At 45.8% G+C, this 27,525-nt stretch overlaps 1 protein-coding gene across 3 annotated transcripts in view; it reads left to right on the forward strand.

Annotated features, from left to right (window-relative positions):
• PDZRN3 (PDZ domain containing ring finger 3) overlaps window positions 1–20,917 on the forward strand; it is a 268,944-nt gene extending 248,027 nt beyond the window's left edge. For all 3 annotated transcript variants that reach the window (XM_070358887.1, XM_014483022.2, XM_070358888.1), the window contains 6 exons: window positions 1,628–1,715; window positions 11,939–12,037; window positions 13,203–13,265; window positions 16,421–16,522; window positions 17,700–17,816; window positions 18,446–20,917. In XM_070358887.1, coding sequence (XP_070214988.1) covers window positions 1,628–1,715; window positions 11,939–12,037; window positions 13,203–13,265; window positions 16,421–16,522; window positions 17,700–17,816; window positions 18,446–19,996 — 2,020 coding nt within the window. In that variant the 3' untranslated portion in view covers window positions 19,997–20,917. The remainder of the gene's footprint in view (window positions 1–1,627; window positions 1,716–11,938; window positions 12,038–13,202; window positions 13,266–16,420; window positions 16,523–17,699; window positions 17,817–18,445) is intronic.
• The last annotated feature ends 6,608 nt before the right edge of the window (window positions 20,918–27,525 follow it).

The following is a 27,525-nucleotide window of genomic DNA, read 5'->3' on the forward strand; positions in this document are numbered from 1 at the left end:
GACCTCACCCGAGATGCTCCAGAGCATCCCAGTTACTAGGGAACAACCAGACCATTCTCTGATTGCAATCAGTCAGATCAGTTATTTGACGTTTTAGACTCCAACTGCCTTTCATATTGATGAGGCTTGTAAGGCTGCTTCTGACTCTCAGTGTTGAACATCACTGTTACAGGCTTTTTAGAAGCCAAACCCTTAATTTGCTCTTAAAGTCTAGTTAACATGACGTGACTGACCCCAGCCCCCCAGGGGCTATTTGAGAAATGTCAGGAGAGTGCAGAGGTCAGCCCGGCCCCAGTCCAGGCTGCAAGGTCAGAGGAGAGCAGGACTGTGCATCAGGGGCTGAACAGGGGGCGGGGGTGGAGGGTGCAGCGGTGGCGCATTAGTTACCAAGAGGCTCAAGAGCCTAGGCCTTCCAGCCACATCCTCAGGGCTCACAGCCCTGGATGTGCAGGCGGCATATTTGCCTGATGGGTTCAGACAATTGAAAGCCAGCCTTCACTTGAGTGACTGCTCACGTCTCCTCTGTTGTTTCAAAACTTAATTCCCCCGGGGGAGAAGACACCAGAGTCCCCAGATGGCTGCGCTGACCTTTGAGAACCTGAAGGTTTGGGCCCCCAGCTAGCAATCCAGCTGAAGCTCTTCGTCTGCATCTGACACCTTTCAGAGCTGCTGCCTTGGCTCCAAGAAGTTCCGTCAGTGGTTTTGCCAAAGAGGTGGTGGGTTCTGTGAATTCTGTTTCACACACGTTAACCTAGAGAAACGCACGCCTCCATTCTCCTAGCCGTGTGTGTGTAGGGGAGCATGCATATATACATACATGCCTTGTATGCATGCAAGCACATATATTCCAGACATGCACCAGCACGTGGGTTGTGATGTCAAACGTTTTTCTTATTGTGAGACCATCAAAAGGTGAAAAAAGAAGACTGTCCTAGATGACAGGATCGCAGTTTTGGTCACAGCCCTTTGAACCTGTGTCAGAGGCCGGCACATGTCTTTAAGTGTTGCCTGAAGTTGAGCTTTTTTTCCTCCTCAGAGATAAAATCTAAGAATGAAGCCACGAGCAGTAACTATAACTCTGTGTCTGGACTAGAGACTGAGTTAGAAATGAATTATATTGACTCGAATGACTCGTGGGCCAGGGGATGGCCACTGGAAGGAACAAAGCCAGTCTTGCTCTTAACTTGTATCTTTTTAGATTTTTTTTTAAATTGAAGTATAGTTGATTCGCAATGTGTTAGTTTCTGCTGTACAGCAAAGTGATTCAGTTATATATTGGTTTCCCATTATGGTTTATCACAGAGCATTGAACAGAGTTCCCTGCGCTATACAGCGGGACTTGTGTTTCCGTCCTGTATCGACTAGCTTAGATCTGCTGACCCCAACCTCCCACTCCATCCCTTCTCCTCAGCCTGCATCTTAACTCCTTCTTCCAGAAGAAATGGACATAAATGAAGACAATGGAAATATTACAAGGGAGGTCCTGACTGTGCCGAGAAACACAACCAAAGAGACTCCAACTAAGACCTTAGACTCTCCCTGTGACCCTGCTGGAGTTTCCTGAGGGCAAAACAGAGACTCGGAACTGCAAGCAGGGCCGTTTTAACATCCTTTCATCCTTTTTCAGGCATCCCTCAGCCCATGAATACTATGATCCAAACGACTACATCGCAGGCATCCATCAGGAGATGGACAGGGAGGAGCTGGAGCTAGAGGTAAGAAGAACATCTGCATCTCATGTAATCAGTCATTATTAAGGCAGTAAGTTCTCTATCAGCATATGTTATTGATGCTCATGTAAAGTACACTTTTCATGGATTTTGGAAGCACGTTTGGTGAGTCTAGAGCTGTCTGGAACACGGCTTTGCAAGAAGGACTATTTAATAGTCTTTACAAGACAACACTGCTTTTTGATGATCATTGTAACAATGCAGAGGTCATTAAAAAGCTATCAAATACCTTGGGAGCTCGATTTATGGAGGATGGTGTGTAACCAGAAGTGGGGTCAGCTGCTTGCCATTCAAAAGCCATTAAAGCGGCCAGGTTAGTGGCAGCTTATGTCATGGGTAGTCCGGTCATCCGGTAGATAACTTCTCCCACCTGGCATCTGTAAGGCAGTATCTATAAGGCAGAATCATAGGATATGGCTCAGAATATTATCTATAGCCCTTGAGAAGGAGCTAAAGGTCCTGTGTGGTTATATGTTAAGTCACTTCAGTCGTGTCTGACTCTTTGCTGCCCTATGGACCACAGCCCGCCAGGACCCTCTGTCCATGGGCTTCTCCTGGCAAGAATACTGGAGTGGGTTGCCATGCCCTCCTCCAGGGTATCTTCCTGACCCAGGGGTCATACCCACGTCTGTTTTGTCTCCTGCATTGGCAAGTGGGTTCTTTCCCAGGTCCTTAATTATGCTCAGTGACCAAAGTATTATTTGGTCTCCTTTGACTATTTCCTTTGTTTCTGCATGTTCTTCTCTGAGTAAACTCATTCTTCGGCTGAAGTTTTTCCACAGACAGAAGGCAGGCAGACCCATAGAGGTATAGACTTTGCAATTCCTTGGTATTATACTCAACTTCACAGTGGTGGGGTCTTAACGTTCGTCTTAGTTTCTGATGTCTTTGAGCATCTGATGGAAAGCTGTGGTCTCTCCCTGGAAAGATGCTCCTGTCTCTAAGAGTGCGCATGTGGTCTCTGGAGGGTCACTGAGTTCCACCGTATCTGCCTTATATTATCTGGCTGTATCCAGATACCAGCAGAACCACTGTTTGCTTTCTCTTTCCCTTTAACTCAACCCAGCTTATTTAGACAAGAAAATTGTAAAGTAAATACTTTATCACTTGCTGGGGCAGAAAATTCAGCATCAATTTCCATGAATAGAAGGTGCTGTAAACACACTGGACATGAGGCAGTGTTTCGAAATCCTAATGCCTGTCCCTGGTGCCGCCGAGGGCTGGACACCCAGGGCCGTTCTCTCCACTACCTCCTGCTTGCTTTCTCTTTGTCTGAGGACATAGGCTGATAGCAAAGAAGTGTTGAGACTAGCCCAAACTGAGTCTTTCTTCCTAAACAAAATAACTTTGTGTGAACTAAGGAAGTAACTTCTTTGCGTGAACTGAGAACAGCTTGCTTTGGACTGGAGTGAGCCACTCTGAAACACCTCCCTTGGGCCTCGTTATTCAAAGTGTACTGCAAAAACTGGGGCGGCAGCACCTGAGGGGTTGTGAGACATGCAGAATCTGGGCCCTCAGACCTACAGAATCGGAGTCTGCATTTTACCAAGACCCCCAGGTGCTGCTTCCGTGCACGTGGCGAAGTCCCAGGGGCCCTGACCTGAAGGCCACAGGCCCAGATAAGCCCTGCTCCCACCTGCCCTTGTCACAGGTCACGTGATTGAGGCTTTGTGAGCTTCCTTCCCTGCGGTGTGAAGCTGTGCCTCCCAGCATCTTCATAGCACCCGCACCATCCATGCAGAGTGAGGCCTCATGGACTAGAGATGACTAAGGCCCTCGTGGACATTCAGGACTCGGCTCAGATTTCTTCCCATTCATACATAGGCAGCACAAAGACTCTGCACACGTGCTTATGTTCAGTTCTGCTCACCTGCTTTTACTGAGCATCTTACATTAAATATCCAGTTTGGTGCAAGAAACACAAAATCAGCAAGTCGTCACCCTGCCAGCCCTTAAGGAGCTCCTAGTACCTACTTTGGTTCATAGCAGTTAGCTTAGACACAAGCTTTTCATCTAGAGAACAAGACAGTGGCCATTCTCCATCTGTAGCCCCTGTGAGCAGTTACCATGAAGTTCAGTGAGTCCACACCAGGCAGGAAGACCGCTTTTACACTTGGACTTTTGTTGATAGCAGCTTAGATGTTTCCAGATTATTTCTGTTTACTAAGTGCCGTCTCCTAAAGCAAACCCGGTGGTTTCAGATGAGTGGCCTGTCCTCAGATCAGAGGTCAAGACTCAGGGAGATTCTTCCTGAACCTCCCTGGGGCGGCTCAGCAGGAGAGAACAGTGTCTGTACCTCCAGGAAGGCTCTGTTTTTGGAGGCGTGCCTTTGGGAGGCACCCTGGTCAGTTCAAGAAGGTTAACGACCAGCAACACAGCCAAGAGCTGGGCTTCCGAAAGCAGACCCAGTTTTCAGAGGGAATGGTGTGCACCATCATCCCCACTTCCTTGCGAGATTTCTTAGCAGAGACAGGTTGTTGACAGTTCTAAAGTCCCATCAGCCTGTTGTACCCCCCCCACCACCAACCCAGGCTTGCTGTGAATAGGGGGCCAGTCTCAACTGCTCATCGTCTCAGTTGGATTAGATTAACATCTGCACCTTTTGAAAGGTAACTATTTCCATGGATATTATATGGGAGGAAAATACATGAGTGTTTGGGGATATTATGGAAGCAAATGCACAGAGAAAAACAGATGTTCTGTCCTTTAAAGTACACAAAATGATCATATTTAGGTAAGTGTCAAATCCCTGTTATTTTGAAACTGCTTAGTGTTAAAAGAATTACACCCAAGTATGCCCAAGGGCTGAGCCGCCAAATAATTACCCATAAATTTTCAGGTACTGAACACCTGCTCTGGATCTTCCTATAAGCAATTAAGAAAGAAAATAGGCGTCTGAAGAAGGCTTCTTTCCGTCAGTCTATTGTTTGCATTTCCCAGTGGATTCATCAGTGGCATCCCAGCGGGGCTCTGAGGCCGCCGTCACCTATGCTGTGTCCTGATGTCATTTTGAGATCAGAAAAGGAGAGCTACTTTCAACAAGGGGACTAAAACGAGCTCCAAACCAGGTCTCAGAGAGAAACATGAGTAGATCATGAGGGAAGTGAGGCCATCCTAGAAATAAATACAGGTTTTCCCCGCCAACCTATGTGATTTTCTGTAGCCTTGAAGGCACAGCACCAGGGCGCCTCCAGGGAACCTTCTCACTACCCTCCCAGTTGCATAGGCACTTGCCCATTCTTCTCCTGTTCCCCTGCATCCAGAACCTTCCCCTAGGTCTGCTCTTCTCCCCCTGGGTCCTGGCCTCACTCAGTGTGGCTCATCTCCAGAGAAGCTTCCTTCCCACTCTCAGGCAGCCCTCGCCCAGCAAGACCATTCCCTCCTTGTTCCTCCTGCTCAGACAGTGCCTACGGATAGTAGCCACCCAGCCAACATGTGTCGAATAAAGGAATAAAGGCCTTGTTACCCAGTCTCAAATTTAGGGTCCTTAAAAGCAAGTACAGTCTTTTTAGAGGCATCTCTATATCTCACATAGTGCCATGAATAGAGAAAGCATAGAGAGGATTTCTAGAAATATGCACAGAACTTCTGGATCGATAAGATCCTAAGAGTTATACTTGGGTAACCAGTCTTCCTTGAAGCGAATAAGCCACCAATATCCATCTCTGGGCCCTCCCCTGTGATTAAAGTGGCTGTCGTTGAAACCAAAAGCTTGGATCAGCCAAGGTGGAGTGGCCCTCTTACTTTTCTTAATTGAGCTATTGTGTCGATTTCGTCTAAAATGTCAGGCGTAGCTGTTCATTTTTATCCAGCTGTCCATCTAGACCAGTGAGCGACAGGACAGCAGTGGTGGGGGAGGCGTAATCCAGGTAATGGTAATACATTATGCATACCAGTTTGATTAATGGTCTTCTTTGCCATCTTATCTCCATCCTCAGAGATAGTATTGATGCCACCTATGCTTTCCATGATGTGCTCAATCGTCTAAGCCTTTACCTCTAGCTTGGAGTGAGAATGAAATGTTGAGAATTTACAAGCCACCTAGTCAGTCTGAAGAACTGCAGTTTCCACTGAGCCTCAAAACAGTCTCTGGGAACATTAGCTGAGAAGTTTCAGAGAGGTGAAATGACTTTCCCAGGGCAGCCTGGCTTGCAATTGGCAGAGCCAAGTTTATTTTTTATTTGGATCTTTAGTCTGCCTTGGCAAGTCTTTCAATTTTGTTGAGCATCTACCATGTACAGTACATAATAGACAGACACTGCTCTTTCTGTACAATTCATTATTCAACTATTACTGCATTACTGTAATCTTCTTTATAAGCAGCCAAAGTAAATCCAAAATGTATACAAATCCCAAGACAGGTTCAGCTCTTACACTGTTGTGTTTCCAGAGCTTCTGAAGACAAGAGCTCTTATGCTTAACTAGTAGCAACTAGGCTCTTCTCTATGGTGGGGAACCATTCCCTGGAAATGGACTTTCCACAGCGAAGTCATATCATGTGCCTTTTTTTTATTAATGCCAAGAGATTAAACATGTTCAATTCTGGGTGATTAAGAATATAAATCATCATTCTGTTCTTTGCACTCTTTATTAACTTTTATTTTTGGCAGTGCTTGTCTTTGTCGCTGCGCAGCCTTTTCTGTAGGTGTGGCAAGCAGGACTCCTCTGGTTGTGGTGCTCAAGGCTTCTCGCTGTAGTGGCTTCTCTCGTTGCAGAGCACAGGCTCTCGGGCCCTAGAGCACTGGCTCAGTAGCGGTGCCACACGGGCTTAGCTGCTCTGCAGCACGTGGGATCTTCCCGGATCAGGGAATCGAAACCAGGTCTCCTGCACTGGCAGGCAGACGCATTACCACTGAGCCACCAGGGAAGTCCTCTTTGCACTTTTCTGAACTTCTGTAAATATAAAAAAAAATGTTTTTAATTTTATATTATAGTTGAGTAACAATGTGGTGTTACTTTCAGATCTATAATAAAGTAATTCAGCTATACATATACAAGTGTCTATTCTTTTTCAAATTTGTGAGGTTATTACAGAATACTGAGCCAAGTTCCCTGTGCTATATACCAGGTCCCTTTCGGTTATTTATTTTCAATATAGAAGTGTATACATGTCAAACCCAGACTGCCCATCTATCCCTCCCCCGGATCCCTCCCAACTGGTAGCCGTAAGTTCGTTCTCTGTGAGTCTGTTTTGGAAACTGCTCATTTGTTTCGACTAGAGAGCACCCACAAGTGATATCACAGGTTGTTTGTCCTCTGTCTGAGGTCCTTCACTTAGTATGGTCATGTCCAGGTCCATGCAGTTGCTGGAAAAGGCATTATTTTACTCTCTTTTATGGCTAAGTCATATTCCATTGTGTATGTATCTTCTTTACCCATCCACCCATCCCTCTGACGACAGACATTTTGGTTCCTCGCATGTCTTGGCTGTTGTCAGTAGTGCTGCAGTGAACATCTGGGTGCAAGTGTCCTTTCAAATTATGGTTCTCTTCCACACAGAGGCCCAGAAGTATGATTGACAGATACGGTAGCTCTAGTTTTTTAAGGAAGCCCCATGTTGTTCTCCATCGTGCATATTAACAATTTATCTTCCCAAAAGCACTGTAGGAGGCTTCCCTTTTCTCCATGCCCTCCCTCTCCAGCATTCACTGCTTGTGGGCTTTTTGGTGATGACTGTTGTGACTGGTGTGAGGAGATACCACCTTCTAGTTCTGATGTGCAGTTACCAAATAATTAACAACGTAGAGCATCTTTTCATGTGTTTTCCAAAAAAAATCCAAAAAGCGTTATGTTACATTTACCTTTCAAAACTGGCTTCTTGAAGGTCCTCCCTATTTAGAATTTTTTTAGTTACCTACTCCAGAACATTTCTGGAGGCCAGATGTCTTTTACAGCCCCACAGGCCTTGTCACTATGAAGTACCCCCAGCACAGGTTTTCAAGTTGTTGTTACAGGAAATGTCTACGAGGCAACAGCGCTTTTTGATGCCCCATTCAGGTTATTTGGGCAACAAGCGTCCAAGATACAGTTGTGTTCCTGGTTTGTAGATTCCAGTGGAATGGGCCAAAAAAAAGACCCCATGTCTGGGTACTTCTTTTCCCTTACCATGTACCCCCAAGACAATCCCAAGCCCTCCCATAACTGAGATGCTGAGGATACTGTCGTATTTAAGTGGAGCAACTCCAAGAAAGGAGCTGCCAGGAACAGCAGCAGCAGGAGACTTGGAGACCAGGTACTTTTTCTGAGCTCTTCTGGCCCAGAGGGTCCACTGTCCATTGTGTGCACTAGGCTTGGCTGAGCTGTAAGAGGACCCACCTGGATCTGGAGGTTGGAGTCCCATCCACAAGGGATGGGGCAGTCCAGGTCCAAGTGGGGCTCATTTGCAGGCACGTCCTCCCCAGCTTCTTCATCTCCATCACAGTGTAGCCCTCTGGACCAAGGTTTCTCAGGCTCCAAGGACGTGACGGCAGCCCAGGTCACCAAGGCCCGAGGGAAGAATCACTGACTTGTCTTTATTTTTCTTTTTAGATTGTTTATTTTATATTGGAATATAGTTGACTTACAGTGTTGTTTATTTTAGGGGTACAGCCAATTGACTGATTTATACATAAACATCTATCTAATCTTTTAGGGGTTATGTTCCCATATAGGTTATTACGGAGTGTTGCGTTCCCTATACCATACAGTAGGTCCTTGCTGATTATCTGTTTCACATATATCACAGGGTACAGGTTAATCCCAGCTGCCGCCTAACTTATCCCTCCCTCCCCATCACCCACCTTTTCCCTTTGGGGCGCATACGTTTGTCTTCTAAGTTCGCGACTCCGTTCATGTTTTGACAGGCTGTGTGTCGTTCTCTGACTTCATTTGCTTAGTGTGATCATCTCCAGGTCCATCCATGTTGCTAGAAAAGGTCTTAGTTCAGTTTTTTTTCAATTGCCGTGTCATATTCCATTGTATAATGTGCCATATCTTGTTTATCCATTCGTCGGTCAGCGCATCTTTTGGTGGCTTCCATGTCTTGGCTGTTGTAGACAGTGCTCCAGTGAACACTGGGGTGCATTTGTCTTTGGGAATTTGTTGAGAAAGTTTCCTTTCTGGTTATAAAAGTAACATATCTGTTGGAAGAAATTGGAAGAATCAGAAGGGGGAAGTTCAGAGAAAGAAATCATCCCACCAGTAGCAATATGAACTAATGTCCACTTCAATAAGTAGTTCTTCAACTATCTGGCAATCAAAATATTGATGAAAATGGGGTAGAAATGATTTTCAAGTTACATTTTTATGAAAATCATACTGATTGTAGATTTCACACTGCTTACATTACTGGCACTGGGCCAAATGAGTATCTTTTTTTTTTTAAACACATCAGACCCCCATCTCTCACATTTCTTATGAGTCTTCCTAGCTCCTACTTGAATACTCTTAGCACATCATGCTGGTTTTTCCCCCCAAGAAATCAGTTCCAGACTTTTCACTTTCCTGGGTTCTTAAATGGATCCCTCAATTCTAGATGCGTGTTACAGAGTCATGCTTCTGAGACTGTCAGTGGTGCAAGTCCAGGAAGACCAGGTTAGGTGGGTGGTTACATTTTTAACATGTCACTGACCAATATATATGTGATTCTACCAAAGTGAGACTCTATATAACTCACCCCTTGCCTGCCTCTTCAGTTCAATAATACCGAGTCTTATGCCTTAGTTGATGAGACAAGTCTGAAAATCTTATTCTTGGCCATCAGGACAGAGTCTCAAACACTGCCCTCGGTTTCTGTACTTACCTCATCATGACCCCGAGGCATACTTCACATCCTATTAGAATGAAGCCCAGCAGAGCTCTGGTACTTTTTGATCTTTCTGAAGAGCTGTTCATCTTGGTGGTTGATCATTCAATGAAAACTATAACCTGTATTAGGATTTGTACTCAGGTAGAAGTCATATCACAGTATTTGTTGTTTTTCTTAGTTGCGTCTTAAAATCTCTCCAGTTAGCCTTCTCCCTGCTTTGGTTGCACATGTACTTGTTCCAGAACCAGCTGGCTTCTACCGTGAAGCCAGGGCTCAGGGGCTGCAGTGGTACATTTGGGCCCAAACAAGTCATCATGAAATCCCACAGATTTCCACTACCTCTTGTGGTGGTTTAGTCATGTCCGACTCTTCTAGGATCCCATGGACTGTAGCCTGCCACGCTCCTCTGTCCATGGGATTCTCCAGGCAAGGATAATGGAGTGGGTTGCCATTTCCTTGTCCAGGGGATCTTCCAGATCCAGGGATTGAACCCACGTCTCCTGCATTGGCAAGGGGTTCTTTCCCACTGAACCACCAGGGAAGCCCACATTACCTGTTAGGAAAGCACTAAAACAGAGCAAGTCTCGCCTTTGTCTGTCCCCCGATGAAGTGTGACCTGAGGTGGAGACTCGGGCATGCAGTTGGGACGTGAGGATGCTGTGAGACCACTACATGGGCCGTGTGCACATAGGCAACTCCACAGTATCTGTAAAGAACGCGCCCTTGCGGCTGAACGTCTGGTGCCTCTGGGACTGCTTAGTCTTTTCCTCAAAACACAAGGAAAGATAACAGGATTTCATTTCTGGGTAATATACCAGATTGCTAAAGCTTTAATGAGGAAGTCACTGAATTAATTAACATGTCAATATTCAGAAAATAAAATTATCTTATTGGGGGTGGGCGCACGTGAGAAACACACACACTTGGCTACAAACAACTGCTGTGACTTGGGTTAGAAACCGCCTGCACACAATCATCCTTCCTGTTTCCTGTAGACTTTCTCCGGGCCAGGCGATGCGCTGAGCTCGGCGGTCTTGTCTCGGTCACTCTCCACCCTGTCCAAGCGGCAGGATGACACGCACCAGTGAGGAAACAGGCTTAGATATAGTCACAAGCCCATAAAACCCAATGATGAAGCTGCTAGAAAGAGCGGGAATCTGCCCTCAGAGCCCCAGCTCGTCAGCAGCACCTCCACATTAGCCATAAAGACTGCTGAAAATATCAAGCAGAGCTTGGCAGTCTTCACTCAAAAGTTGCTCAAGGCTTCCCAGGATGCTGAAATAAAATCCAAGCTCCCCACACTGGCCTAGTGGCCCCTTTACGCGACCACCCTCAGGGCACCTCTCTTTTCCTTGCTCACAGGGCCTTAGCACCTCCAGTTCTCCCACCTAGAAAGTGTCCGTGGTATTGGGCGCCCGGGGGGGAGTTCAGGAGTGTCTGCTCCATAACTGCTTTGAGCTTCACCCAAGAAACAACCCTATCCTCACCACCATCTAAGAGGAGCCAGGAGCGAGGAAATAGTCCCAGAGACGGGCCCCATCTTGGAGCCCCTCCTGGTTAGCAAGCAGCTAGCAGTAAACACCGGACCAGGGGATCCGCCTGGAAACTTACTAGCAGGCGGCCCTTTGCACAGGCCTGTACTTGGGTGCTGTGGAGTCTCGCCTGGGCGGTTGGCAGTGCGGGCAGAAGGGGAGACGGGGCCTAGGAATGCTTTCAGAGAACCAGGCCTCTTGCTCCCAAGGATCCAACCGTTTTCAAAGTTCTGACTTCATTCCGAAGCACAGTTTAATTGTCAAATACAGTGGCGCTCGCTGTGCCCATGTGTCTCGCATTTGGGCTCACTTCGCTTTTATCTTATTTAATTTGTTGTAATAGCGTCTGAAACTAATTTCTCGACTGTAAATATCACAGCTGTTGTGGAAAGCATTAATTGCATGCTATCACGTTACCCTCCTTCCTTGGATCAATTTATGTGTAATCTGTTTGCAAGTTCTATTACTGCACATATTAAGGGAACGCAACGTGAAATAATCTAACCAAACACATTGGAAACATTTGTACTGAAATGGCTGGATGGTTTGGAAATATTCTCATTGGTGGCAGACATTGAAAGAATGCTTTTGAAAAGACCGACCCCAGAAGTCTCGATGCTGTGTGAAATATGGATAATTTTTCTTCGGTGGGATCAATAAAATAACTATTTTCAAAATGACTTTATATTGACTGAAAGGTCAGAAATGCCCTCGGCATTGATCTCTTGCCTATAATCACCTTTTGTTTAGTAAGTTAACCACTCTGCCCACAGCAAATGCAAAGAAATCCAGTTCATCATTTAAACAAAATGTTTTTTAAAGCATCTGATGTCCTCCCAGCCATCTCTGCCTGTTGGAGTCTCACAGGGAATGCCCTTTTCTTTGTCTAGGAAGTGGATCTCTACAGAATGAACAGCCAGGACAAGCTGGGCCTCACGGTGTGCTACCGGACAGATGATGAAGATGACATTGGCATCTATATAAGCGAGGTATTGAGGCTCATTTTTTATAACTATCGTAGCAGGACAGAGGCTGTATTCTTTCTTTCCTTTTAATGTGTTAAGCAGCTCTGGCTTATTGAGATGTCTTTGGAAAGACACAGGCAGATTTCTTTGTCCCCTTTATCACACTCCATGAAACTACCCTACATAGGGGTTAAGTTCTAATGTCAGCGCATAAGGCAAAATTATCCTTCAGAAGCCTGCAAATCGGCCATAAAATGGAGCCGTTTGCTTGGTTTTGTGTATTCAACCCCGAGGGAAAAGCAGATTCCCGTTTCCCATCTCCAGTTCACTGAATGGGATGGGGGAGGGAGTCATTTACACTTTTTCAAGTATTTCTGCTGTTTCTCTTGATTTTTTTTCTTTTGCTAGAATGTATATCATTGAGTTCACAGTGCAACTTCAAAGTATTGGGTTGGCCCAAAAATTCATTTGGTATTTTCCATCATGAACTTTTTGACCAACCCAATACATAGACGGAAGTATTTTCATCTTCCCAGAGAAGCCAATGCAAAGCAGATGATTTCAGTATGGGTATCTCACCTTGCAGCCCATCTTTAGTAGCACACAAGCCCCATTCTATCAGGAAATAAAATCCATCTCGATGGGCTGAACCAAGGGATGTGACTACTAGGCTTTCTACCCATCCCGTTGAGTAGACTTCATCTACTAAGCTTCAGCTGGCCCACCATTACTGCATGTGGGGGTGTCTCTCTAAAATGCAACCCCACTTGTCTCAACTAGATTCTGTTTGTAAAGTTCCTTTCCAAAATTTAATATACACATTTGGCAAAATAATGACAACATCACTGCTAGACCACATAATGAAAGGTACCCTTTCACGTGTATGCCAGCACACTTTTGCTTTTCCTTTCTGGGTATGAAACAACTGTTAGCTGTGCCTCTCCATCCCCTCAGGTGGGCAGGGAAGCAGGGTTGCGGGCAAGAGTCCAGGACCACGGCCTGGAAAGGGCTTGGAAACGTTATCAATCCATGTTTGTGTCTCCCTGCATGACACTGAGTCTTGTTTATTCCTCTGTAAAATAAAAACAGAGGGATGAGCATGATGACGTGTTAGAGGCAGACTTTGGACGGTGCTCTTGGTTTCTTTTCGTGCATGTCTGAGTTACCCACTCAGTGCCGTGTGTTTCAGATTGACCCTAACAGCATTGCGGCCAAGGACGGGCGCATCCGAGAAGGAGACCGCATTATCCAGGTAGGTCAGCGTCCTCTGTTCATTCACTTAAGAGCAGACTGCTTCAGGTAATAGCTTTAGGGCTGAAAATGCAGAAGTTAACAAACAGCTATCGGTATTGCAAAACCAGATGTGTGGTGAGGCAGACCAGTTAAATTAGGGTCGAAATACCAGCTCTGGAAAACACCAGGACACAGGGCATGGTAGGGCCCGAGACAAACTGGAGAGAGGCTGCCCCATCTAAACAGGCAGGCCGCCCCCGCGCCTTACACCACACAAGTCAGCTCGTCTCACTTCCTGTCCTTCTCTTTGGACCAAAGATAACACAGGACAAATCAGGTCCACAGTTCTGGTGACCCCAAATAATGCTCATTTTATCTTTCTCTGAAGGATTCATTTTGGTCCAGGCATTTCAACTTTATGCAGTCTTTTAAACTTTCTGACTCAGCAGGTAACTACTATATAGAATGGCTTTTAAGAGTACTTTATCTGTAAATGATATCTGTTGCTCTTTGGAGTCAAAATGAGACCATCTGAATATAGAGACACAGATGTAGAGAACAAATACATGGATTTCAAGGGGGAAGGGGAAGATGGGAGAAATTGAGAGACTGGGATTGACATATATATACACTACTGATACTATATGTAAAATTGAGAACTAATAAGAACCTACTGTAGAGCACAGGGCACTGGATTTCATGCCCTGTGGTGACCTAAATGGGAGGGGGTATACATATGCGCACTGCTGAGTCCCTTTGCTGTGCGGGAGAAGCTAACACCACATTTTAGAGCAACTCTACTGCAATCAAAATTAATATAAAATACACCAGTTGTTCCTCTTGTAGCTAGTCTGTTTTTTATTGTTAAATTAAAAATTAAAATACAGATAACATCTTTCTGTTGATGTACGGTTGCTTTAAAATGTGTTCCTTTAGGGTTTATTACAGGATATTGAATATAGTTCCCTGTGCTCCACAGGGGGACCCTGTTATTTTAGCCATTGTGTGTGTGTGTGTGTGTGTGTATATATGTATCATGTACACAAACTTCTACAACCCATTCCTCTCCTTTCTCCTAGCCAAAGAGCAGTCTACTCCTACATCTCTGAATCTGTTTCTGCTTTATAAATAGCTTCATTTGTGTCATATTTTAGATACCACATAGCAGCTATCATATGGCATTCATGTCTCTCTCTCCCTGACCTACTTCACTGAGTATGATAATATCTATTAATAGCTGCATCCATGTTGCTGCAGATGGCTTATTTCAGTCTTTTTATGGCTGAGTAGTATTCCATTGTGTGTTAAGTACCACCTCTTTATCAGTTTCTCTGTCAGAGACTTTGATTGGCATTTATTGTATTAGTTTCTGCTGTACACCGAAGTGAATCAGCTACACATATCCCGTGTCACCACAGGGCAGAGGCTTCTGTGCTGTGCAGTAGGAACTCATTCGTTATCTATCTATGCATAGTATCAATAGTGTACATATGTCAATCCCAGTTCACCCCACCCCTCCCCCTCTTGGTGTCCATTCATTTGTTCTCTACATCGGTTTCTCTACCACTGTATTGCAGGTAAGTTCATCTCTACCATTTTTCTAATTTCCACAGGCATGCAGGCATTAATGTATATTTGTTTTTCTGGCTTACCTTACTCTGTATCACTGTCTCTAGGTCCATCTGTGTCTCTCCAAATGACACAATTTCTTTCCTTCTTATGGCTGAGACATACTCCATGGTACATATGTTCCACATCTTTATTCATTCCTCTGCTGCTGGACAATAAGTTGCTTCCAGTCCTACCTAGCTATTGTAAAGAGTGCTGCTATGAACACAGGGACACATGTATCTTTTTGCATTAGTGTTTGGTCTGAATATATGCCCAGGATTGGGATTTCTGGATCATATGGTAGTTCTATTATGCCCTTTTTTAAATCTCGCAGAAATTGAGATTGGTTTCTTACGGGTAGAAGGCTTACCTTGTACTTCTGCTCATTCCTTTCTTCTCATTTATAATCCACTCTGTTTCTCTCTATCACTATATACCTCCCTATGAGTAATTTTCATTTCCGTTTCCACTGCTTATTCTATACTTCCCTGGACTTCAACCCAACTTTTATTCCTAAAGGGGCTGAATCCTCAGTAGTAACTGCTTTTTCAGTTGCTTTAGTTTTCCACAAGCATCTACCACTGGGTCTGGAAACACTGAGTTCCTTACCTGCCCTCTCTGCCTTCACTGCGCTGCAGCAAGTGTTAACCGAGATCGATGATGCCCTGTGCTGTTATAAGGCAAGAGACTCAGATGGAAGGCTCAATCTTCCAGCTTGTAAGTGGGACCATTGCTGAGTCCCCTGGAGCTGAGACCTCTAGACCAGCAGAGCTCAAAGGTGACCGGACAGGAAGCAAAAATCCTGCAAGAGAGTGATCAGGTGTGATGGTGAGATTGTATAATGCTGCTGCTACTGCTAAGTCGCTTCAGACATGTCTGACTCTGTGCGACCCCATAGACGGCAGCCCACCAGGCTCCCCCGTCCCTGGGATTTTCCAGGCAAGAGTACTGGAGTGGGGTTCTCCGGAGATTGTATCATACTGTTGTATGTATATTGTATATATACGACAAGTATTGTACAATACTGTTTATATGTGTAACCTAGAAAAATGGTACAGATGAACTTATCTGCCTTTGTCCCACCTAAAGACGTTGGTGTCAAACCTGGAACACAAAACACCCTAAATAATACCATCATATTCACATCAGACCCATTGCTTCTTTTCTTCCATATTTTTCAAAAACATCTGTAGTCATGCTTAAGTATATTCCACTTATACTCCTTCCTGAATATATTTAATTCTGTCTTGTTAAGTTGCTTAGATGTTTTCCCTCTTCACAACACTGTGATTTCTCTCAGTGCGGCCTTCTGGAGTCCCAGTTACTCCTGTTCACACAGCCTCATCTCGTGAACTACTCCTATGGAGTCTGTCTCCTATAGCAGAGACAGTGCTTCAGACTGAACAAGGCCTTTCCTTGTGAAAACGAGCATTCTTTTCAACCTACCTGGAAGTTCTCTGTTCCAGCTGTGCTTGGGCAATGGATGCAGGCTTGAAATAATAGAGAATCGTGTTCAACAATCTAATCATGCTACCATCCACCCCTCCACCTTTTTCTTCGTAGATTAATGGGATAGAGGTACAGAACCGTGAAGAGGCTGTAGCTCTGCTAACCAGTGAAGAAAACAAGAACTTCTCATTGCTAATTGCCAGGCCCGAGCTCCAGGTAAGGCGGCTCCCAGCACATAGTCTGTAGTTGTGAAATCACTCACGGAGTTCCTGCCCTGCAGAAAATATATTGAATCAGAACTTGAAGGTACCCTGTGCCCCGAAAAGGTAATCTGACTTCCAGTCTATCTCTTGCTTTGGCCTTTTAAGGGAGGTGCAGATATCCACCTTGGCATTTACACGGCATGCCCAGAAGCTTCATTAATGCAGGGAGTGTAATGAAGGAAAAGAGGAAGATACATAATGGCATGGAAAAACACAGCCAGGGTCATGGCCATCAAAATGTTTGACTGCCCAAGACCCCGACCACTTTCTGTGTGGGTCTCATTACAATGGCAGAGTGCAAGAAACATACAGCCTGATGACTATAGTTACCAACACTGTAATGACTACTGGAAATTTGCTAGGAGTGAAGTTCAGATACTCTCATCGCACACACTACAGTAGTATACGTTAATTGACTGTAGTCATTATTCCACTATGCACATCAAATCATCACAATGTACATCTTACCCATAATAGTTTTTACTTTTAAAAAGCAAAAGAAACATTACTGAGCAGACTTTTTCTTAAAGGGCCAAGTAAGAAATGTGACTGGCTTTGGGGGTTGTATATGGTCTGTGGTGCAGCTGCAGGCCAGATGTGTAGATCTCAGACCCCTGACTAGTCTGCTTTTTATGAGCAAGAGAGACAAGAGCCTGATAAAGGCGACAGGCCCTTGCCCAAGACTAAGAGGTAGTTAGCAGACCTACCTTTGTTCATCAGAAAGAACTCTGTCCCAAACTGCCCGCGCTTTCTCCTTGGGGCCTGCTAAACTTGGGTGTGGGCCCAGCAGGAGAGGAGCCAGGGCTGTGGCTCTCTGATCCCCTAACTCAGTGGCCTCCTTCACGGCAAGTAGCTGAAGTGCACGAAGGCACTTAACCCTGCAACAGCAAAACAACAGGGCACAGCCTCGCCCCTAGATGTGTGGTGGAGGGTGGGAGGGGTCTTTACCTTAAGGATGGGGTCCGTGTCTGTCAGAGAGCCAAACAACAGGCAGACTGCATTGGGATGACTCCCGGAGGAAGCCTAGAAATGCGATTCCCCAAGGTCATGTCCTTTCCTAAAAATAAATAAAACAGAAGAAGCAAAAAGGACCTCTTCTGAAGCCTGTGTGGGTGGCTGCCTCTCCACAGCTGGACGAGGGCTGGCTGGATGACGACAGGAACGACTTTCTGGATGACCTGCACATGGACATGCTGGAGGAGCAGCACCACCAGGCCATGCAGTTCACGGCCAGCGTCCTGCAGCAGGTACCGCTGGCTGCCCCTCCCTCCCAACAGCAGGGACGTCTGCTCCCCACCCTACCCCCCACCCCATGATCCTTAGGATCCTGAGAAACCCACCAGCTGGCAAAAGAAAATCAATGCTTTTTCTGTCTGCCCACCAATGAAAAGCAAGCTGATATCCTCCCAGACCGAGAGAGTGCTGCTGGGCTTAGAAAGCAGAACAGTAATGCCAAGGTACCACTGACCTTCTGATACTTGTTTGGAAAACACACGTGACAAAATAAAGAGCAGATCAGAGAAAGCAATTCCCTCTGTTAACCTCAGCTGCTTGGTGCCCTTTCCCCCCTCCTCTGCCACCACCATTGTCAGAGATGCTGGAACCACTCCAGTGCCTTAGGCACTCAAGGATGTCCTCTGTGCCTCCTGCTTCCTGGTAAGAGGTACTGGAAGAGCCGCAATCATTCAGTAGGTCAAGTGATTGTCCTCCTTTCCCAGATGGAGGTGAAGCGGCTCACCTAGGGGAACTTCTCAAGCTAACTATCTCAGCAACCCAAGTCCCTCCCTCCCTCCTACCGGAATAGTGGCACCGCACCCGGGACCGTCCCTCCAGCCTCCCTCCCCGTGACCAAGTGTTCTTGTTTTCTGTCGTGTAGAAGAAGCACGAGGAAGACGGGGGAACTACAGACACGGCCACCATCCTGTCCAACCAGCACGAGAAAGACAGCGGCGTGGGCCGGACAGACGAGAGCACACGCAATGACGAGAGCTCGGAGCAGGAGAACAACGGCGACGATGCCCCTGCGGCCTCCCCGCCGCTGGCCGGGCAGAGGAAGCTCACGTGCAGCCAGGACACCCTGGGCAGCGGCGACCTGCCCTTCAGCAACGAGTCCTTCATCTCGGCCGACTGCGCCGACGCCGACTACCTGGGCATCCCCGTGGACGAGTGCGAGCGCTTCCGCGAGCTGCTGGAGCTCAAGTGCCAAGTGAAGAGCGCCGGCCCCTATGGCCTCTACTACCCCGGCAGCACCCTGGACGCCAGCAAGAGCGACCCCGAGAGCGTGGACAAGGAGCTAGAGCTGCTCAACGAGGAGCTGCGCAGCATCGAGCTGGAGTGCCTCAGCATCGTGCGCGCGCACAAGATGCAGCAGCTCAAGGAGCAGTTCCGCGAGCCCTGGATGCTGCACAACAGCGGCTTCCGCAACTACAACACCAGCGTGGACGGGCGCAGGCGCGAGCTCGCGGACATCACCGAGCTGCCCGAGAAGTCCGACAAAGACAGCTCGAGCGCCTACAACACCGGCGAGAGCTGCCGCAGCACCCCACTCACCTTGGAGATGTCCCCCGACAACTCCCTGCGGAGGGCGGCCGAGGGAGAAGGTGCGGCGGAAGCTTACGGGCCGTCCCCCAAGAACCTGCTCTCCATCACGGAAGATTCCGAGGGGGGCTCCCCGAACTACAGCCCTTCCCCTAAAGAGCTGGATCCCAGCCCGGCTCCGGAGAGCAAAGAGAGGAAGCCCAGCGACGAAGGTGGCGGCGGCAGCGGGAGCCCCACCCCCGGCGCAAAGCTGGGAGGCTCGTACCTGCCGCCCTTCCCGCACTCGCCCTACAAGCACGCCCACATCCCCGCGCACGCACAGCACTACCAGAGCTACATGCAGCTGATCCAGCAGAAGTCGGCCGTCGAGTACGCGCAGAGCCAGATGAGCCTGGTGAGCATGTGCAAGGACCTGAACTCAGCCAACCAGTCGGAGCCGAGGATGGAGTGGAAGGTGAAGATCCGCAGCGACGGCACGCGCTACATCACCAAGCGCCCGGTGCGGGATCGCCTGTTGCGGGAGCGCGCGCTCAAGATCCGAGAAGAGCGCAGCGGCATGACCACGGACGACGACGCGGTGAGCGAGCTGAAGATGGGGCGCTACTGGAGCAAGGAGGAGAGGAAGCAGCACGTGGTGAGGGCCAAGGAGCAGAGGCGGCGGCGCGAGTTCATGATGCAGAGCCGGCTCGATTGCCTGAAGGAGCAGCAGGGGGCCGACGACAGGAAGGAGATGAATATCCTCGAACTCAGCCACAAAAAGATGATGAAGAAGAGGAATAAAAAGATATTTGACAACTGGATGACAATCCAAGAACTCTTAACCCACGGCGCAAAATCGCCAGACGGCACTAGAGTATACAATTCATTCCTCTCGGTGACTACTGTATAATTTTCACTTCTGCATTATGTACATAAAAGCGAACACTACCATTGGGGTAGCAATTCCTGCCTCGTTCAATGCGGCAAGTTTTTGTATATAAGATAAATCGCAACATCATGTTTATAGTCTAAATTAGCGAGCCCTACCACTCTGGGTGTCTTAAGTGGAGAAAAACCACCCTTAACTACTATCCTGGAAGGCAATATTAACCAAACAGCTTTTTTTTCAAACAGCAAGGATACTTTTTTACTCCTTACCTTTTACATAAAGTTTTTAAAGTTCAAAAAGATCTTTTACTACGCATACCTTCACAGAATAATTTGTTTAAACTATATTCATAAAAGAAAGTTAAACACGCTTTTTTCCTTTTCTGCTAAAAACACAGATATGACTGCTGGTATGTATTTTAATGGAGCTCTATTTTATAATGTTACTTTGCTGAATGTGTTTCATAGGAGTGACCATTAATATATTATTTAGGTCAAAGCTTCAACTCCAACCCACCAAACTCTGTGGTTAACTATATATAATGCACATAACCAAACCAGAGGTGTTTAGAATTGGGATACACACTAAACATTTTTTCTGGTTAAAGTTCCCAAGAGAGTGTAAAGGTTTTAACAGAAGGCAAAATATAATGCAACTTTGTGGGAGTTTACAGCATGTTTGCAAATATTGCAACTCATTGGAGGACTTTTTGCATGTACAGGAAAGTTGTGGATGGAGAAGGTTTGTGGAATTTTAAGTGCTCATTGTAGGAGAAACCTTTGCTTTGTAGATTCAAAGGGAGACTTTTACAAGCAAATTCACAGAATCATGATTAGTTATAAACAAGTAAATGAAGTTAAAATAAATTATTATTTTCTATGTTTTGAAGTGTTCCTCATTTTGCAGTGGTGCCTATAAAATAAAAGCCTTTTTTGCAGTGTTTCCTTCTTTCCTTCATTGTCTTACTTGATGCTTTAGAAGAATTTGAGTGTTTCAGATCATCCAATACCTTCATCCTGCCTGGAATCCAAAGACAGATGTACAAAGTCTGTTAGGAAAAAAAAAAGGAATCAAACACTCACCATTTACTCTAGCCTTACAGAAAGCCTCAACTTGACCCACGTCTACCCTACAGACTTGAACAAGCAAGTTTATCAACCAACAAACATCATGTTTACAATTTCTGTGAAATTTCTTTGGTTTCTGGCAACCATTACTGCCTGTCAGTAATATCTAACATCTCTGAGATGTTGGATTTCTAAGACACATCTGCAAAATCTATAATATTTCCATAGAACAACAAGGTACACCAAAGTAGGTGGGCTTCAAAACTGGTATCTTTCAGACTCCAACAACCCACAGGATTCTACATAATGAATTTGTTACATACTGTTCCCTGATTACAACATTCACACAAGTTTCAGCTATAATACCTCCTGAAAAGACACATACATGAATGAATGAATGAGATTACAAAGTGTATCATTTTCACTTACCTTGATGCCAGATAATTTCTCTCTGAAACTTGAAGTATCCAGGTATTTAGGTGTGTGCGACTTAGATTCCTTCAACACACCCTGTTTGAACCAAAATTCCTCCCTTGCAGTCAGAAAAGACTTAGTAGTAGTCATACTTCCATTAGAACAACCTAATGAAGATAAGACACTGATATCTTAATGGGGAGGAATAAATATATCTGTTCATTGCCTCTGCAAGACCAGGCACTGCAAAGATCATTACCCATGCTACGTGAGTTTTTGCAAAAGGTGGACTATTAGCACCATGGTTTTCAATACTCTCCAAGGTAAAGTTCCAACAGATGATTGGATCTTTGGCTCCAGCTCTCTTACCTCCCATCTGTCCTCACTAGTCCACGTGTTACCAAGACCCAGAACAGTCAGATGGATTACAAGTTGCTGTGAGACATATACAGGTTGTAAGAGTTAAGTGCGTGGGTTTCTCTGGGGAAATAGCTTTACCTGCCTCATGCGTTCTCATTAAAGATCAGAGTGTTATATATTGGCACAAGGAGGGCAGACTTCTGATTCTCCATAACAGCCACTACCCCTGGATGGGTGACTCAACTTTATTCCTAAAATCTAAGGGGAAAGAAATGAGAATTTACTGATTATCCAGTGCTATACCTTTCAACACAGTAGCCACTAGCTACAGCTGGCTATTAAACACATATAAATACGGTTAGTCTAAACCGAGCTGTTCTGAGAAAATGTCTTTCAAAGACGTAGTACTAAAAAAAAGACAAAATACTTCAGTAGTTCTTTGCATGTTGAAATGATAATACTTCATATCTTGGATTAAATTATTTCAATTTCAGCTTTTTACTTTTTCAGGTGGTTACTAAAAACATTTAAATCACAGATGTGACTCAACACTTTATTTCTATTGGCTAGTACCAATACCGGAGAAGGCAAGGCACCCGACCCCAGTACTCTTGCCTGGAAAATCCCATGGACGGAGGAGCCTGGTGGGCTGCCGTCTATGGGGTTGCACAGAGTCGGACACGACTGAAGCAACTTAGCAGCAGCAGCAGCACCAATACAGACCAAAACACGAGACCTCTCCAAATTCACAGGCCAGTTCTGCCAGGCAGAGGGCCTTGTCAACAGGTCAGATTAAGAACGGTGTCCAGATGAGTGTAGGGCTGTGATCTAAGTTTGCACCCCCTGATACCCAACCCTTTACCTTCCCCGCTCTGCCTCCACCAGCTTCTCAAGAAGTAATTCTAAGTCTCTGGGTTGGGCTACTCCTTGTAGCCTAGTCAACATCATGATAAAAGGAACTGCTTCAAAGTGACAGACATTTCACTCGGTTCCCCTTGGAGTTTTAAGTGACAAAATATTCTAACACCACTGGCAAAAACATATGACATAAAAATCTAGGAACTGGAGGCACTAATTAAGCTTTTCATCTTTTAAATGAAAACAGGATGCCCTAAAAAGCAAGAACCACAAATGTGATGCGGCAGGACTATCCACTGCCAGGGGAAAGCTAGTTAGAGAACTAATGAGGATTATAAACTAAACTTTGAAAAGTAACCAAATACATTATCTAGTTGGAGTCTAAGAAGTAAGTTACAGGTTACTTGTTAGCAAAATTGCCCAGAACCGAAGAAGCAAACAATTCTGCCAGAAGCAACCACAACTCCCACTTTTATTTCAGCTTCCCAATTGTTTTAAGTGCATTAAGATTTCTGCAAAATATCAACTAATTAAAAAGAAATCACTAAAATGGAGATAAGATGCAAGAATTCTCATGGCTACTGCTGTACTCTTCAATTTTGATTAAACATGAATTCCCTAAAGCAGTCAGAAAACAAAGTGTGGTTCTTTGAGTTTTGTTCAGATGGGTTTTCCTGCTTACAGGATCCATTTTCCTTAGCTTCCAGTTTGAACTAATCCTGAAAGGGCAGGGGCCATGGGGCCGTGTGCTCTGCCTGTAGCCTGGCACTGCCTTTTAATGGCAGAAAGCTGACCTCAGTGCACTCAGCATCTTTTTAAAATGAAAAATGAGAAATTAATGATCCTTACTTGAATGGGGCTATTGTAGAGTTACATTTGCTTACCAATTTGGTAATTCTAGAAAAAATCCTCAGAAACCAAATGAAACTCCCCAGATGTCAGAGCCTCTCAAAAATATATCAGGATTAAATGGAACTGTGTTCATTCCTCCTCCTCAGCTGCCACCCCAGACTATGGGTTTGATTTGAAGAATCATCACTATCTCTATGCTCCAGGTGCTGTGTCAGAAACCAACATGGATTTGTTCAGCCAGGAGTTTTTGTGCCTGCTGTGTTTAAAGATCATAATGAGTTCTCATGGAGCTCTCCTCAGCTCAGTTCAGTCACTCAGTCGTGTCCGACTATTTGCGATCCTGTAGACTGCAGCACGCCAGCCTTCCCTGTCCATCACCAACTCCCAAAGCCTACTCAAACTCATGTCCATCGAATCAGTGATGCCATCCAACCATCTCATCCTCTGTCGTCCCCTTCTCCTCCCACCTTCAATCTTTCCCAGCATCACGGTCTTTTCTAATGAACCAGTTCTCATCAGGTGGCCAAAGTATTAAATAAGAAAAGAAAAATCCAATCATCACACCAATACTTTAAACATACTTTAAACATATCAACAAGGTTAGAGGTGGAGGGCAGATAGGAGATCAAGTGCCGGATTTCAGGGAGGGTCTCTCATAGAGTTACAGCTGAGCTAAGAGCCAGTGGATGGATGTTAGTTAACTGGGAAGACAAGTCATATTTGAGGCAAAGCAAACCATGTGTGCAAAGGCCCAGAGGTGGGCACACTTTAAATAAACATGCTTTATTTCAAACAAACCAGTGTACTTGACAGAATGATGGGTAGTAAGAGTGGGGAGACAGGTAGGAGCCAAACAGCTGAGAGTACTCTGGTTCAATTTTACATATACAAGCCCACTCAGCAAAGGATCAGCAAGTCAGTCACTCAGAGTAAAAAACCTGCCTGGGCAGAGTAGGAAAGTGGTCCTCCCTCCCCTCCTCCCTCCCTTCATATTTAGACACAACTCATCAGAAAGGAAGAGTCACAGACACCGAGAACAGAGTGGAGGGCGTCAAGGGGGAGGCAGTTGAGAGAGCGATGGAGTGGGAGGTCGGTGTTATCAGACATAACCTTTTATATACAGAACAGATAGACAACAAGGTCCTACTGTATAGCATGGGGAACTGTACTCAATTTTTCCAATGGAAAAGAATATTTTAAAGAACACACACACACATATATATAACTGAATCACCTTGCTGTACAGCAGTAATTAACACTGTAAATCAACTGTACTTCAATAATAAAAGAATAGAGCAGCCACTGTAGGAAAAAATTTTAATAAATAAAAATACTTAAAGAGGAGACGAAAGTGAAATTTGGATGCCCAGGAAACAAATTGTACGTGTATCGCCTGAGCCTGGAGACCACTCAGGGCATGGGCCAAGCCTACACTCATGCTACAGATGAAATATCTGTGTCCCCGGGAAACCTAATCCCTAAGGTGATGTGTGAGAAGATGGACCCTCTGGGAAGTGATCAGCTCATGAGGCTGGAGTCCTCATGAATGGGATCAGCACCCTATGAAAGAGGCCCTCCAGAGACCCCACCTCCACCATGCAATGAGACAGAAGATGCCCACTGCAATCCCCAAGAGGGCTGCTCCCGAGCCTGAGCTTGCTGACACCTGGGTCTCAGACATCCAGTGGTCAGAGATGAGAGACATTTCTTCTGTTTAGAAGCCACCCCATCTTATCGTATTTTGTTAACAGCAGTCAGAACAGATAGAGACATTTGGTTTCTCTTGAGGGAATCACCACCTGGTACCAAATGCTACTACAACCATTTCTCAGAAAACTCTAAAAGGACGCCAGATCTGAGTTACAAATTTGGGCTCTGCTGTAGCTGGCAGGGGACAAAGGTCTGTCTAAGGACGTGAAGTGCAGTTGACTGGCTTGCCTCTGAGACCTGGGTTCGATCCCTGGGTTTGGGAAGATCCCCTGGAGAAGGGAAAGGCTACCCACTCCAGTATTCTGGCCTGGAGAATTCCATGGACTGTATAGTCCATGGGATCGCAAAGAGTCAGACACCACTGAGCAACTTTCATAGTACAGAGTTCTCTCTGATCTAAAAAATACAGACATGAAGCCAGCTCTCAATGAAAGTTAATTCACTGTGCAAACTCAGGGAACTCTTATTTAAAAAGTCTGAATGCTTACATGTTACAGGCTCTCTGGTCGCAAGATCCGCCTGCACACCACCCCTCCCCTGGGTGTGGATGCCCACCATTCCGCCATCGCTCTGTGGTCCGCATGCACATTCTTTTCTTTACTCGCGAGCTCTACAATGCCCCCTCCCCCACCACAGCATAAAGAACTGTTTTCCCTTAGGCAACCTGACTGAATACATGAGATTTCCCACTGGGGAGGAGAAGCCAACCCCGGTCCTACCTGGCCCACCTGCCAGGATTCCACACGGATCACGGAAGTGGCTGAATGAAGAAGGGCAGACACACGGGGAAGAAGAGCAAAGAGAGCTTTGCCCTGCTGCCCATCTGCCTTCAGCCCTTCTCAGCCCTTCAAGTGGCCAAGGAGCATCTACTACATACTGATCCCTCTGCTGGGACCAGGAACACACTGGGGGCAAGACAGAGATGAATCCCCTTCACAGAATACCCCTTCTGCCAGTGGCAAGCTAAAAAAGAAAAAAAAAAAAAAGTGCAAATAAACAAAAGACTTGCAAATCATATTGGGCAAACAAGCACAGGCTGAGAGAAGCACTACCCACTCAAGCAGGGGTCTCACAATAGGATCCCTGAACTCACAGCACCAGCAGCACCTGCGATATTACTGGAAATGGAAATTCTTGGGCCCCACCCCAGACCAACTGATTTGGACACTTAGAGGTCACGCAGTCTGCTTTCTTCAAGCCCTTCAAGTGACGAGATGCATGCCAAAGTTTCAGAAACTGTAAACAAACAGGAATTTTGACTGTTTTGGTTCTGAAGGGTTTTTTTTTTCCCTTGTTGGTTTCTTTTGACCCCTAATTCTTAGATCAGTTCCTGACATAGCAGGGGCCTTAGAGAATATGTGGAGTGAACCATCAGGTGGGTTATTGTACTTTAAGCTGGATTATCAGAAAAAAACATCCTAAATATCTAAGTGAACTCTAAAGTTGGGGAAAGAGACAGCCATGCACAGCATGGGCAAGGATATTGCATGCCACCTCTCACAGAAAGTACAAAAGCCCTCGGGTAGGAAGGCATTTTCTCTGGAACCAGACTGCCTGACAAGCCATGCTTTGCAGTTTCAGTGTCCCATCTCTGATTCTAGGATCCAGAGTCTTATCCACCCTCAAGGAACACAAAGGTAGGCATCCTCGTTGCTTAATGAGCAGTTGAAAAACCTACCCTCTCTGTAAGCAGGACTGCCTTTCTTATTTGGCTGCGCTTGTAAGAGCAGGGCCTGCCGTAGCCCAGGCCCTCCTTTAAAGAGCCTGGCTGGTTCTCCCCTCAGGGTGAACTCTCAGTGACCTCGGACAAAGCGCTTCCCAGCTGTCACCCAGTAAGCAAGGTGCGAGACCCTGGGTAGTCTGACTTCCTACACTGTAACCCGCAGTCCTCCTCACTTCAAGACAATAAACAAGGAATGCTCCAGAACAAATTCAAGACAGCTTCATAAAAAGATGAACAACAGCTGATGAAAGAAAGCAATGACAAATACGACTGCAGTGACTCAAGGTGCCTGGAGCCAGAGGAGCAGGTTGGGGTCAGGTCAAAGCTGATACTCACAGCACTGTCAAGACCCAGCTGCGGTCTACACAACATACAAGGCCAACCAGCCTGAGAGATCTCCCACATTCACCTTCATCCAGAAAACAAAAAAAAAGATGCACTCTTTCCTCTAATTACACCCCTTGGGAAAATATCCTTTTAATACTAAAAAATACCTGCAGAATATTAACATAGATACTTTTTATAGTTATAAAAGGGAAAGAATGTGCTGTAGATGTCTTTAAGAT

Source organism: Bos mutus, chromosome 22 (assembly GCF_027580195.1).
Source record: "Bos mutus isolate GX-2022 chromosome 22, NWIPB_WYAK_1.1, whole genome shotgun sequence".
In the NCBI taxonomy this organism is placed as follows: Eukaryota; Metazoa; Chordata; class Mammalia; order Artiodactyla; family Bovidae; genus Bos; species Bos mutus.